This window comes from Psittacula echo (assembly GCF_963264785.1).
Source record: "Psittacula echo genome assembly, chromosome: 6".
In the NCBI taxonomy this organism is placed as follows: Eukaryota; Metazoa; Chordata; class Aves; order Psittaciformes; family Psittacidae; genus Psittacula; species Psittacula echo.
Genome location: NC_137743.1, coordinates 67618016 through 67631023, shown reverse-complemented (window position 1 = coordinate 67631023; position 13008 = coordinate 67618016). Strand labels below are relative to the sequence as shown.

Genomic DNA, 13008 nt, shown 5'->3' with positions numbered 1-13008 from the left:
TAAATGCTTTATTAAATGCTGAATCACCAGTGATCTTTCTAAGAGGAAGAAATTAGTTCAAGAGAAGGGAAGGCATAAATTCATGCCAAGATTTTTTAGTACAGTCTGGTATGCCTCTGTTGCTGCTTCCCAGAGCATGTCATTTCTATAAGGAAGAGTGCAAGGAAGAAAGCCAAAAAGTCTGAAAGATCCCACTATACTGTACGTCCGAAAACAAATCCAAGTCAGTTTCAAAGCGGCCTTTGTCAGGTGCCAAACAAATGTGTCAGCATCACTGCTAAATGTCAGCTGGGGTCTGTAGCAAGTGCATATGTTTTTAATGCAACAACATAAAAATTAATTCATTAAGCATCAGTACCTTTAAATTAAGATGAAAGAAGATCTCCAATATCAACAATATGGTACTTTCTAAAAGTTTCCAACAGTCATTTTTAGCCCCAGAAGTTTCTATTCCTGCCTTCATTCTTTATGGATTTTTCTTAACCCTATCCTGGCTTGTCATTTAATTCTCTCAAGTGTGTGCAGTTTGGGGTTTTTTGTTGTTATTACTGATGTTGCTGCTTTTTACATATAGTATCTATCTGTCTTTTTTCTCAGGTAAGGCTCCTGCAAGCATTTTGACAGCAGACCTTGTAAACTGAGCTGACTCTGGGTGAACGTATTACATCATATCTGAGACAGCGCTTCATAAACTGACAATCATCACATGTATTGTTTTGGGTGTTCTTTTTGTTGAGACAGTTTGCCTTTCCCCTCCGTTTTGGTCTCCTTTGCGTGTTATGTGGAAGAGGAGCAGTTCTGGTTTCGCTTGAAGTTCCCAGTATGGAGGGGGAAAAACTGCTGAACATGAGTACTCTGGTTGGCATCATGTCTGACAGGATAGTTCACTTGCTCCAGTTAAACACCTATTGCCATATGTCTGCTACAGTTAACAAGTAAGACAAGCAGGTTTAGGTCAAACAAATAACAGAAGAAAGTATACAACAGACACAACTTCACGCATGTTCTCTTTGTGGCAGCAGTATCTGGCTTAGTTTCTAGAAAATGGGCAGTGTGAACTGCTGTCTCCTCAATTGCATTACAAACGGGAAGCCATCAGAAAGCTGTATCTTGGTTTTTACTGGTGAAATCATTGACTTGCTACCAGCCTTGGGGAACCGATGCCATGTGGCAAACATGGCGTTTTGGTTTTAAGTACTCTAACTGCTAAAAAAGGTTTAAATTAGCATACAAAGTGCAGGGCCGAGGGCTGCCCCTCAGGCAGGAAGGCTGGGGGCCAGCCCCGCTATCGGCCCGCGCCGAGCTGAGGGCGGTAGCCCTGACTGGCAGATAAATGCCGGTGAGCTCCGCGCTGGCCTCAGCTGGAGCCGGAGATTGTGTTTTGCCCCAGTGGTGCAACTGGAGGCTCTGCCCCAAGTCTCTTTTCCCCCGCGGGGAGGCAGCGCCTCGCCGCCGGACCGGGCCCTGAACTCGGCTGAGGGCAGGTGGCAGCAGGGAGCTCGGTTTGTGGCGCGAAGAAGCCGCAGGAGGCAGGAGCTTGCTCCACTCCTGTCCGGGAAGGCAGCTGCCGAGAGCGGGAGCAGCCCTCGGGGTAAAGCACGCAGCGGGGTCACGCCGCACCCGGGCAGTGGAAGGCTTCGCCCGGCGGCCGAGGGGCCTTGCCGCGCGCCGCCGCCATCTTGCGGCTGATTCCTCTACCTTCGTCGGCGGACGCCGCGCAGCCCTGCGCCCCTGGCCGGCCACAGCCCGGCCGCAGACCCCCCGCCGGCCGTGCTCCGTGCCGGTCCGGGTTTGGCCTCCGGAGCACGCGGCGAGTCGGGGGAGGCGGTGCGCGGCAGACGCGCAGCGGCCGGCCCCACCGGCTGCGAGTGTCGGCTGGCGGGGCGGGGCAGGCCAGGCCGGGCCGGGCCGGCCCCCCCCTGCTGGGCCACGGTACTGGCGGGCCCGGCCTTGGAGAGGCTCTCTCACCTTGGTAGAGTACAAATCCTCTATACGTACCCTTGTGCCGAGACGCCTTCCAAAAGCTAAGTAGGTAAGCTACCCGCTCCTTCCCCCGACTTCTGGCTTTATTTTCTAATGAGACAGCTGTCACATAGAGCTGTGCTGTTATTTTTTATCTCTCGGATGTTTCTGAGTGAAAATGCTGTGTGTTTTTAGCCGGGGTGACCACGGAAAGGAGGGCAGTGATGGGCAGGGAAGAGGTAGGTATTAGGCGTTGGTTTTGTTGTGGCTTTCTTGCTGTAAGTCAAACGATGTTTCATCCCTATTTGGCAAGTGGGGTAAGTGAGGAGCTTTTAAAGGGGTGCTGGCAATAAAGTATAATCTATCTTTTAGAAAACGTTTTGCTGTTTGCTTCACAAGTATGTATTTATGTGTTGGCAAGCCCTAAGATGAGCCTAATTGAAAGGTATGGTTTATATTTGGTTTTTTGGTTTGTTTTTTTTTTTTTGGCTTGGTGTTTTGTGTTGCTGGCAACTGTTGCTTCCCTTGGTCTTGTCTGAACACCTGCGCTGACAAATTTTGGTGCAGCTTTAAGTGTTGCCATTGCAAGCTCTGCCAGCCGTTTGCTCAGGAGAGGCTTCAGCTTCGCCGGGCTTCCTGTGAACGCAGCTTCCCGCGCTTCTCTGCTGCCCAGGTGCTGTCTGTAATGGCAGCATAGAAAACCGAAGTGAAAAAGGAAATGTGGGCTTGAAATACAACTGTTCAGAAACACTGAAGTCTGATATTTCTTGTGATATTGTCTGAATTTCAAGCTAGGAGTGGCCCACTTCTTGGGATAATTGTTGTTATGGTCTTGCCCTCTATTTGCTTTCTTAGACCAGTAAAGGGAAAAGTAAAAATTGTGGTTAACTTGCAAGAATAGGAACTGCGTTAATTACTTCTTCCCACATAATTTTATCATTGTAACTCTCCAAAGTTGCTTCTTCTTTGATTTATTGTATAAACTCTTACATGGAAATGCATATGGAACATTCTCATCTGCGCTGAGGATAAGGTGCTAGAACTGCCAGAATGTGGACTCTTCCTGCCCCATTCCACTTTCAGCCTTCTGAATAAAATAATGTGTCATGCTGGGGATGTTTCTACATTGCATTAGAGTAGAAAATGAGGTCACGTTGTGGGATATGATTTATGAACAATGTGCACAGCCTTGCCAGTGTGACCGTAATTATCCTGAGAGTGATTATCAGCTGAAAACTCGAGAGTGAGAGATCAGAGAGAAGATGTACATTGAGGTTATCTCTTCTACTCTCTCATGCTGTCTTTGACTTTCATTAAAAAAAAAGACAAAAAGGATTTTCCTGCTGGAAAAGGAGATGACTTCTCTATTTTGGTGCTTGGAGAGGAACCTGATGTTGCTTAACTCACAGCTGCTGGAGTTTCTGGTCTGGTGAATTTTAACACTTTACAAATATTGACAACCTACAAGAGAAGTGGGCAAATATCAGTGCTCCAGTTTGTTTCAAGGGAATAGTAAACTGCACTTTTTCCTTGCTGTCTGTCTATTGTTGATCTTCATACCAGGCTTCCTCTCATGCTGGCTGTGCTATCCTTTTTTACAACTGCAAGCTGACAGTCTGCTACAAGGAGCTATGCTTGACACAGGAATAACACTGGCTTATCTGCTGTTGACTGAAAGCTTTGTCTTTATTGGCCTGCAGTTCCCAACAGTGTTTCTATGGCTGAGTTTTCAAGGATTCGAATGTCAATCCTCAATCCCTGAAGGGGTAACCACAAATTGTATGTCCTATGGAGTCAAAGCTAAGCGCTTTCCTTTTGAATTGTATATTTCCTTACTTTAGTGTCATTTGACTAGTGAATTTCTTATATTTATTGTAAGAACAGGTGAGTTTCTGTGTAGAATGTGTGAGGGTTTGGTTTTGCATCAGATCAATATTTTTTTATTTCATTAAGAACTGTGAATTGAGGGCATTTTGCTCAAATGTGATGCTAGTTTGAGTGAAACCCCAGGTATGATGAGGCTGTATGTTAAATCTGCAATTAGTGACATAATCTGACAACATTATGTAAATGCATGTGTCCTATAGAGCAAAAGGGGCTGAGAGATGTATTTTCTATGTTAAGCAACACACTGTGGAAGAGCTTTCATTTCGGGAAAATACCCACTGCTCTGCAACAGATAATCTGTGTTAAATGTGAATGTTTTGGGATGCATGCATCTCTGGAGCTGAGGACATGATTCACGTTCAAAACCCTCTGAGCAGCTTTTACTGTAATGCATTTTTGCTCTTTGAAACTCATGTGGTTCACCAAAAATTGGGTTTGACTGACTTAAGAGGTCCCTTGTAATGAAGTTCAAGGTGAAGATAGTCTGAAGGAAGACTGCAGGAGTATCTGTGGCATTTCACAGAAGATAGTTGTAGGACATGTGGGTGTATATCCATGTCAGTTTTGATGTAGTGAGGAAGATGCAGGATTTAGCATATGCTACTGACTGATACAACTCAAGAGTCAGTCTTCTCCGTATTTATTTAAGTCCTGAATTGCAAAATGGGAACAAGGGTACTTCTATATTTTGTAGTGGTTTTATGAGAAGGAATAATAATTCTAATACAGAGGGAAGAGAGGTGTTTAATTTAGGCACAGCTTTGGTTTAAAAGTATGGGTTTGTGTTGCAAAGGATTAGGGAGGCAAAAGAGGAACAAGGAGCCCTATCACCCCCCACAGAAATTTAGAAGGACCCTCCTGTGTAAATGTTTAAGTAGAGATGGGAGGACAGTTAAGAGCTGCTGTAGTTACAGAAGATATGGGAAAGGCAAAATGCCAGTATGAGAATTATTATGATAAAGGTGTATGACTGTCACAAAGGATGAAGATGGAACACCAATGCTGAGAGTTTAAGAAGATTTTGGCCTCTTAACACTCTGAGAAGTGTTATTTCAGGGCTACAACCTGGATTTAAATACGATCTAAAGATGGAGGTGAAGGAACCTCCTGACCACACATAAAGCTGGGTGCATGGAAGCAGAGGTGAACAGCAGTAGTTAAACAGAGGTCAAGAATAGGATTTTAATATTGAGAGTTTAAAGTGTATTTTTATTGTGAAGGAAAAAGGACCAAGTAGGACATGGTTTAAGGAGGACCTGAGATAAGATATCCTAGGGCAAATAAAAAGAGTTAGAAAACTAAAAATTTGATCATTGAAAGCAAAGAGTATGAGAGAATTGTAGTTCAGAGTTGACAGTAAGCCGAGTGGGTAAGAAAGGTTACAAGCTGCTGATGAATATGTAGAGAGTCTTGTGCTTTTGTGTTAGCAAGTTAATTAGGCTAACTAACTAATGGCAGTCCAGAAAAAAAAAGAATATGCAATAAGAATTAGCAATTACTGTTTTCTGAAACAATGACTGGAAAGTGCTGAAGGATTGTAATTTATTCAAAATGGGGTTTAGATCCTAGAATAAAAAATTAAAAAGTCCTTGTTATTTCCCTTATTTCCAACAGATTTTCTTTTTGCATGTCCAATCTATGTTTAGTTTTAATATTTCAGTGTTACCCTCAAATTTCATTGGGGATTTTTAGCGTCTATCAATTGTCTTGCTGAAATGTGTGGAGTTATGAGAAGATGTGTGAAGATCACGTGTGTCAGTTTTCAGTATTCATCTTTCTCAGAGTTGTTTCTTTGCCTCATTATTTATTTGTAATGCACTTGTAAGTGTAAACTCTTCTGTCACTAATACTGTAAATATTCACAAACACAGTTTTGGAAGTTAATTTGAACTTTTGTTTCTTTTACAGATGAGATCATTTCATTCTCTTTTTTTGGAAGAGGTGGCTAAAGGAAATGGATAGCTATTCAGACTTAGATGCAGAGAACCTCTCAACTATAGCTAATATGTCTGTTTCTTTGCCTGGACAAATCGGACTCAATGTCACCAGCGATACTCCTTCAATGTCAATAAGTAGGCTTTTCCCAGCCCTGTTAGAATGCTTTGGAATAATTCTTTGTGGCTACATAGCTGGAAGAGCCAACATCATCACATCAACTCAGGCCAAAGGACTGGGAAATTTTGTGTCCCGTTTTGCACTCCCAGCTCTGTTGTTCAAAAACATGGTGGTACTTAACTTTTCCAATGTGCATTGGTCCTTCTTGTACAGTATTTTAATTGCCAAAGCTGCTGTGTTTTTCTTAGTCTGCATTTTAACATTGTTGGTCGCCAGTCCTGAGAATCGATTTAGCAAAGCAGGTTTGTTCCCTATTTTTGCTACACAAAGCAATGACTTTGCACTGGGGTACCCAATAGGTAAGTATGCTTTCTTTAAAATTATTTGTTGGTGTTCTAGACATGTTCACTTTTATTTTTCCAGAATTTCAAATTGACAACTGAAGTTATGGGCTCTTAAAGCCGTTTTTCAAGTCACATTTATTGATTTCAGACCATGTACTTTTTAGTAGGGCAAGAAAACTGTCAGTTGATATGAATCATACAGAATTTAAAACAATCCAACTACTGTTGTCTGTATGATCTTGTCATGTTAAAGTAAATCAGATTAAAAAGTAAAATAAAAAATTATTTTGAATATAATTTCAAAATTGGTTTAAGTTACCTTGCACTTGCTGCAGGCAATTCTCCTTATGGGAAATTGCCAGAGTTTCCATCAAGACCCAAATTCCTTGCTTTGCAAAGTATGAGCCTGTACCTCTGGCCTCTGAAATAGCCATAGTGTGGGGTTTTTCTACTGGTTGGCATTAACTCTTAGTTTAGCTCAAAGGAAATATCTAACCATAATGTTGGTGTTTACTGGTTATGGTATGTGTGACAGACGTTGAATCTGTTCAAAAGAAGCTTCTGATTTTTGTGAACTTAACATAATTTATGTAGCTAGTCGTTTTATCCCTTAATCTTTCTTCTGTTGTGGCCAGTAGACATGCTTTTAGGATATAGACTTGGAAGAAGTCAGTCTTTTAAAAGCAAAATTGCTGTGTGATTTATGCTAACTTGCAGTGGGTCCCAGATCGGAATTTTATGCATCTGTGGTGCCATTCTCAGGATATGGAACTAACCACTAGCCCACTGGAGCTGAAAAATGAAAAAAAACCCAAAACACAGAGAGGCATTCAGAGTGTAACTTGTATAGCTGTGTATTCATGTAAGCCTATATTCTGAATTCCAAGCAATGTTATTTATTTCCTTTTTATAGGTTTTCCTAATGGTATGTTAACATCATTTTAGCCATGTATATTGTGATACTGGAGTTATAAGAGATCCGGAGTTATAGCAAGCTTCTCCCACCTGCTACTTGTCTGAATTGCAGAGCTTTTTACTTGCCTTGGGAGGCTCTGTTGTGCCAATGTAGCTTTCAGTGCTGCCTCTTCCAAGGCTTCCCATGTGGCTGGTGGATAGTCAAGGCTAAGAACAAAAAAAGTAACCAAGTTTGTTCTAGCAAAGCAAAAAGCAAGATACTTAATCACAGAATTGAAAAACAGTTACAAAAGGGAGTCGTTAACATGCAGTTCCTGACTATACATAACAACAAATAGCTCCATATTTTGGATTACTTGAGCAGTTGGCAGTTTCTTTCTCCCTATTCCAGGGCAGCATGCTCAGGAGAATCTTCAGTCTTTCTTAATCTCTTCAAATCTGCTGGATATGTATAAGATATAGACAAATGCAATTGCAAACTTTTTCTTACTTAGATTGTATCCTTCTAGTTAAAGCATTCTTCCTATTTTGAATGACTTTCTTGTCAGGCTACATTGTTCTTCAAGTATTTCATGATTTATAAGATGCAATTCATATTTTTTCTGTGTATAGTGTAGCCAAATTCACAACATTTAGTTAATCAAGAGCTTTACAGTACTACTTAACACAAACACTGTAGGGCTTAAGGGTTATTTATTTTTCGAGTTATTTCCTCTCCTGTTCCTTCTCTTCTCCTATCCCCAAACTTTCACCAGTGTTTGGTTTGTGCTGTCACCTCTGCAAACCTCTTACTGTTAGTGGCCTCTCTGAAATGGTTGCAGGACTGGCAACAAAGAATGCCTTGCTTATTCCTTTTATGTATGGTGATTGGAAGTGCTTTGAGCAAAACCTGATCTTTTAGTGGAAATGTTTTTTAAAGGCAGCTTCAGTTGAAATTTGTAAAGGAAAGCAATCGGTATTGACAAATCTGTGTATTATAACGCTATTTAAAAAGGCAGTTTGAACTCTTAAATAACATCCTGAGTTTTCATACCATGTAATTTTGCTAATAACTTTTATGCTTTTTTTTTTTTGCTGCTTAACAAAGATTTGCATATTGGAAAGTTAAAATGCAGGTTAAATTTTCAAAGACCACCATTCCTTTTTTCTCTGATCCTTGTTAAAACAGTTCTACTCTACAAAGTGATGTTGGGGTGAAAACCAACTGTCACAGAAATTTGCTATCAGCCCACCCCCATGCTGATAGAATTACTGTGGTAGAAAGCTTTGTCTGTTGGGTTTTTTTTATTACTGGGTGAGATGATACAACTCTGACAGAGCAACTTTCAGGTGCTGTACTGTTAAAGCACAGGTGTGGCAGAAGTGTTGTGTGGATGATGATTCAGCTACCATGACTTTAATGGTGCTAATTGTATTAAGCATGAACAACTAGTGTGATTTATATGTAATTTTGAGCAGGTGGGATGGGAAGAAATGATTTTTCAAGTATTAAAATATCTTTTATTTCATTTTTTGTTTTTGTTACAGTCAGTAACAAGCAACTTCATTAAAATAAAAAGATTTTTCATCTGAGATAGTTGTGGATAATTTTTACTGTCTTAATGATTCCCATTGACTCAGTAATTTGCATTGGTTCCACTTTTTCTACCCAGGAAAATACATTGTGACTTTATAGATCAGTCAGTTAAAGTAATTGTGGACTTTAAATATTGTGTTAGTGTACAGTTAAACTTTGCCAAAACAAAATAATGATTTATTCAGTTTTTCACTTGGGCATTATTTACATGTGACTGACATTGAATTGCATTTGATTGAAATGGACATTCTGTATAAAGCAGCATTGAAACATTACTTGAGGTTTTAGGAAAAAAAATTACTTAGTTAAACAAGTGTCCAGCATATTTAATTTGGTTTTATTTATCAGAATATATGTAGTGTTAAAACTGGCTTGTTAAGTGCAGTAACTAACCACAAACGTCATAGTCATGCTCAGCAGTTTGTTGATTTTAGGTAGCTGTCATATACATACTTCAGTCATGTAAGAGGAAAAGCACCTTCAGTGTCTTTTCTTATATACTGGAAATCAACTGATTGAGAATGTCAAGTTTATTCAATCTAAGGAGGAGACTGTTTATAGTAAGTGCTGATTTAGCACTTAGTAGATTTTGTTATTCCAGATGCTTAAATGATATGAAGGTATCATTTTGGATTTTGAAAAACATAGTCACGAGAGAAAACTTCAAAAAAAAGAACAGGTTTAATATACAGGGAAATGAAAATACCTGCAACAGTTGGCTGCTTAGTGATGTTACACTTTATTTAGTACTTTGGGTGCCAAGTTAGCCACAGAAAGGTCTAGTAGTTGTATTTATTCAGTAGTACTTCCCTTTTTTAAGAAGAAATATTCTTTGTAGTACAAATAGAATTACATCTGCATATTAAGATACTTCTGCCTGGGGAAGAATGTGTTTGTCAAACTAGGATAGGAAAAACTAAAATGGGAAGCAACATTTTGCATATTTCTGAAAATTATTGGAAATAATAACATTATATGGCAGGTAAAAGGTAAAAACATTGTTAGGGTTTTTTAGATTCACCCTAGAATAGAATCTTGTCTATCTTTCCAGAGCCTTTTAGTGATACTTTGAAGTGCTGTTAGTACAAACTTGAAATAGGAGGAATTCTACCTTGACTCAGAAGTATGCAGTAGCAATGAAAACAAATGCTCATGATTTAAAGTTGCTTGAGGGACCAGAATGACAGCGATAACTCTTGTTCCAGGTAGTCCGAGAGAATGAACTGATAATTATGTGAGAATGTATTTTTCATTTGGTAGTGAATCGATGTAGAAAGATCACACTTGACTTACCCACTGAAAACTGATTAAATTCCAGAGATGTGAGACTCCCCTAAGATAAGAAGCAACTTGTGTCCTGCAAAGGTGCATTTAATTTTGCACAACTCTCATGTTTCTGGGGAGGAAAAGCAATTCAGAAAAAGAGAAAAACAGCAAAACTCCCATTTTGAGGTTTTGGGTTTTGGTGTTTTTTTTTTTTTTTAAGCATTTGGGATGACTCAAAGGGTGCATGGGTTTGTTATTTTATTTCTTTTTTTCTGTACATGTTGAATATTCATAGAATAATTAAATATTTGGATACTTAATATTTGGTCATTAATGTGTTTATAAGATGACTGTGGCCTAATAGTAACTGGCTGTAATTTTTACTTCATCATCTTAATAATGGTTATAAATGCAGTTACTTCTGAAGAATAGTGAAATATTTTTTTTCTTTAGTTTTTAGGCAGCAAAGTTTCATTTCAGATTAAATGGTTTTTTGTATAGAAATGTTATCACTCATCACTTTTAATTTCCTGTCTTCTAGTTGAAGCTTTATATCAAACCACTTACCCAGAATATCTCCAGTACATTTACCTAGTGGCTCCAATATCTCTTATGATGCTAAACCCTCTGGGGTTTATCCTCTGTGAAATCCAGAAGTGGAGGAATAATCGCACTGTGTCACACAGCAAAATCAAAATAGTGGGCCTAGCACTCCTTCGAGTTTTGCAGAATCCAATTGTGTTCATGGTCTTCATAGGAATTGCCTCAAACTTTATTCTTGGCCAGAAAATTCCCGAATACCTTGAAAACTTCCTTGATGGACTGGGCAGTTCATTTTCTGGCTCTGCACTTTTTTACCTTGGATTAACTATGGTGGGACAAACAAAAAAACTGACAAAGGGTATGTTTGTTGCACTGATCCTTCTCATCACAGCTAAACTGTAAGTTTGCTTTATGTACTTTTGTCATTTTGTTCTCTAGATGCTTAAGCTCTGAATATAGTGGTCAAATGGCTTTTCTTTCAAAGTTGTTATAGTGATAGTATGTTTCACTTCCAGTATTTTGGGTGGGTGCTTCCCAAATTCTTCAATGGTATACAACTGTTAACTTTTAAAGGAAATTTAGCAAACCGCAAACCACTTGTCAGGCTCTGCAGAGAAAAATCATCAGGAGTGCTGGGGCTTCATGGACTGCCTGCAGACCATCTGCCACCAATTGGGTGTTTGGAGTTTTACTAGCTTAAATTTAACTAGCTCGATTTAAAATTTACTAGGTAAATAGTTAGACAAGGGTGAGTTTAAGTTTATTTGGTTAGTATTTGTATTTTCTTTGGATTACACAGTACATCTCTAAATTATTTCCTTGGTTTGTCTGTAAATCTTTGAAGTGGCTATTTTGAAACAGCTTAAAAGCAGTCACATTACACTCAAACTGTCTGGCTTATAAGCATGAATAAATGACAACTTATATTTAGAACTTATGTCATCATTATCTTCCCTTGAATATATCTCAGTTACTGCTGAGCTAAATATTTTATTTGCTACAGAGCTCCAATTAACATAACAGAAGGATTGTCTAGTGGTTAAGTTTATACTGTAAAATTTGAAAGTGCATTTGAATAGCAGTACAACTAAGTAGCAAACTCAAAGACCTTGTTTGTAAACCAGCTCAATGGCAAATTTTGTAAGAACATAGAAAAAAAGTTTTTTAATATTGCTACTTTGCTTTACTGGTGAGTTTATGTAATTAGCTGTGTAAGGCTTATACAGTGAGTCTGTGTGAGATCTGGGGTATTGCTAGAGCAAAGCAAAATAGCATTGATGTAGGGTTTTGTTGCTGGCCAAAACTTTCAGAATGGGATACTTAAGCTTGAGCCCTTGTTATTTGTGTGAGTTTCAAAGCTGCTGATTGCTTATAGCTACTATTACTTTAACAGTTGAAAAAGGAGGGTTTTTTTTTTTTAGTATTTTACCCTTCCAAATCTGAGTTTTATACAAAGAACGTGTCTGCACAGTCAGAGAATGTGCTTATAACCCAGAGTTTGTTGTCATTTTGACTGTGATGGGGTTTTTTGTTTTGTTTTGGTGTAACTTGTGACATAAAACTTTTAATCAACTGGTAAATGTTGTGGTAACTGAAGGCAATCATTCAAAGCCATGTCAGTATTTTGCTTTTCATAAATAGTATTCAAACAAGCCTTAAGTTTTGTTTTGTTTCATTTTCTGAGTAAAAAGTCTATTGCTGTAACTTGAGTAATAATTTTTTAATTACTTTTTTCCCCATCTCTTTTCAGACTTATGATGCCATTTCTCTGTAGAGAAATGGTGGAACTCTTGGACAAGAGTGACAGCGTAGTCAACCACACCAGTTTATCAAACTATGCATTTCTTTATGGAGTTTTTCCAGCAGCACCTGGTGTCGCAATATTTGCAAGTCAATTTAACATGGAAGTAGGAATTGTATGTAGTTAGATTTTCCCAAACATTTTACTAGCTTTGAGCTTAACTTTGTTAATGAGATACTTAAATAAGTAGGCTTGATGAATTTGCTTTTCTGTAATATAGATTCCTTAGATTTAATTGTACTCCCTAGATCTTTAATAATCTGAAATATAATCTATATTTATTAAGCAAAGTACTCTTTCTTGATGTCTCAAGTGTCTTGATAGTACACATACATCATGCCATGCTCTGGCAGAGGGATTGGACTAGCTGATCTTTTGAGGTCCCTTCCAATCTCTAACATACTGTGATACTGTGAAGTCTTCACACTTATCTTATTCATGTTTCTATTAGGAAGAACTAGGATTACTTTAAAGAACTTGTATCTTTCTTTTGGTTTGTCTTGTTTTGTTTCCTTATCTTGGAGCTACTGTTTTTTTAGGGAAAAAAAGATACTATGTTACTGACTTCAGTAAGAACAGTGTTAGCTTAATGCTGAAAACTTATGATAGAACTTACACTTTAATTGATTCTGTTGTGGTACCTTTCAGTTAAATCTTGC

At 38.7% G+C, this 13008-nt stretch overlaps 1 protein-coding gene across 6 annotated transcripts in view; it reads left to right on the top strand.

Annotated features, from left to right (window-relative positions):
* The first annotated feature begins 1387 nt into the window (after positions 1–1387).
* Positions 1388–13008, top strand: part of GPR155 (G protein-coupled receptor 155) — a 28207-nt gene continuing 16586 nt past the window's right edge. For 2 of the 6 annotated variants that reach the window (XM_080620415.1, XM_080620416.1), the window contains exons 1-4: positions 1388–2032; positions 5758–6263; positions 10547–10946; positions 12299–12464. In XM_080620415.1, the coding sequence (XP_080476541.1) occupies positions 5804–6263; positions 10547–10946; positions 12299–12464 (1026 nt within the window). In that variant the 5' untranslated portion in view covers positions 1388–2032; positions 5758–5803. Of the gene's footprint in view, positions 2033–2157; positions 2202–5757; positions 9945–10546; positions 10947–12298; positions 12465–13008 lie in introns of those variants that run through there. The other 4 variants (XM_080620414.1, XM_080620413.1, XM_080620417.1 and 1 more) reach the window with 4 other exon arrangements.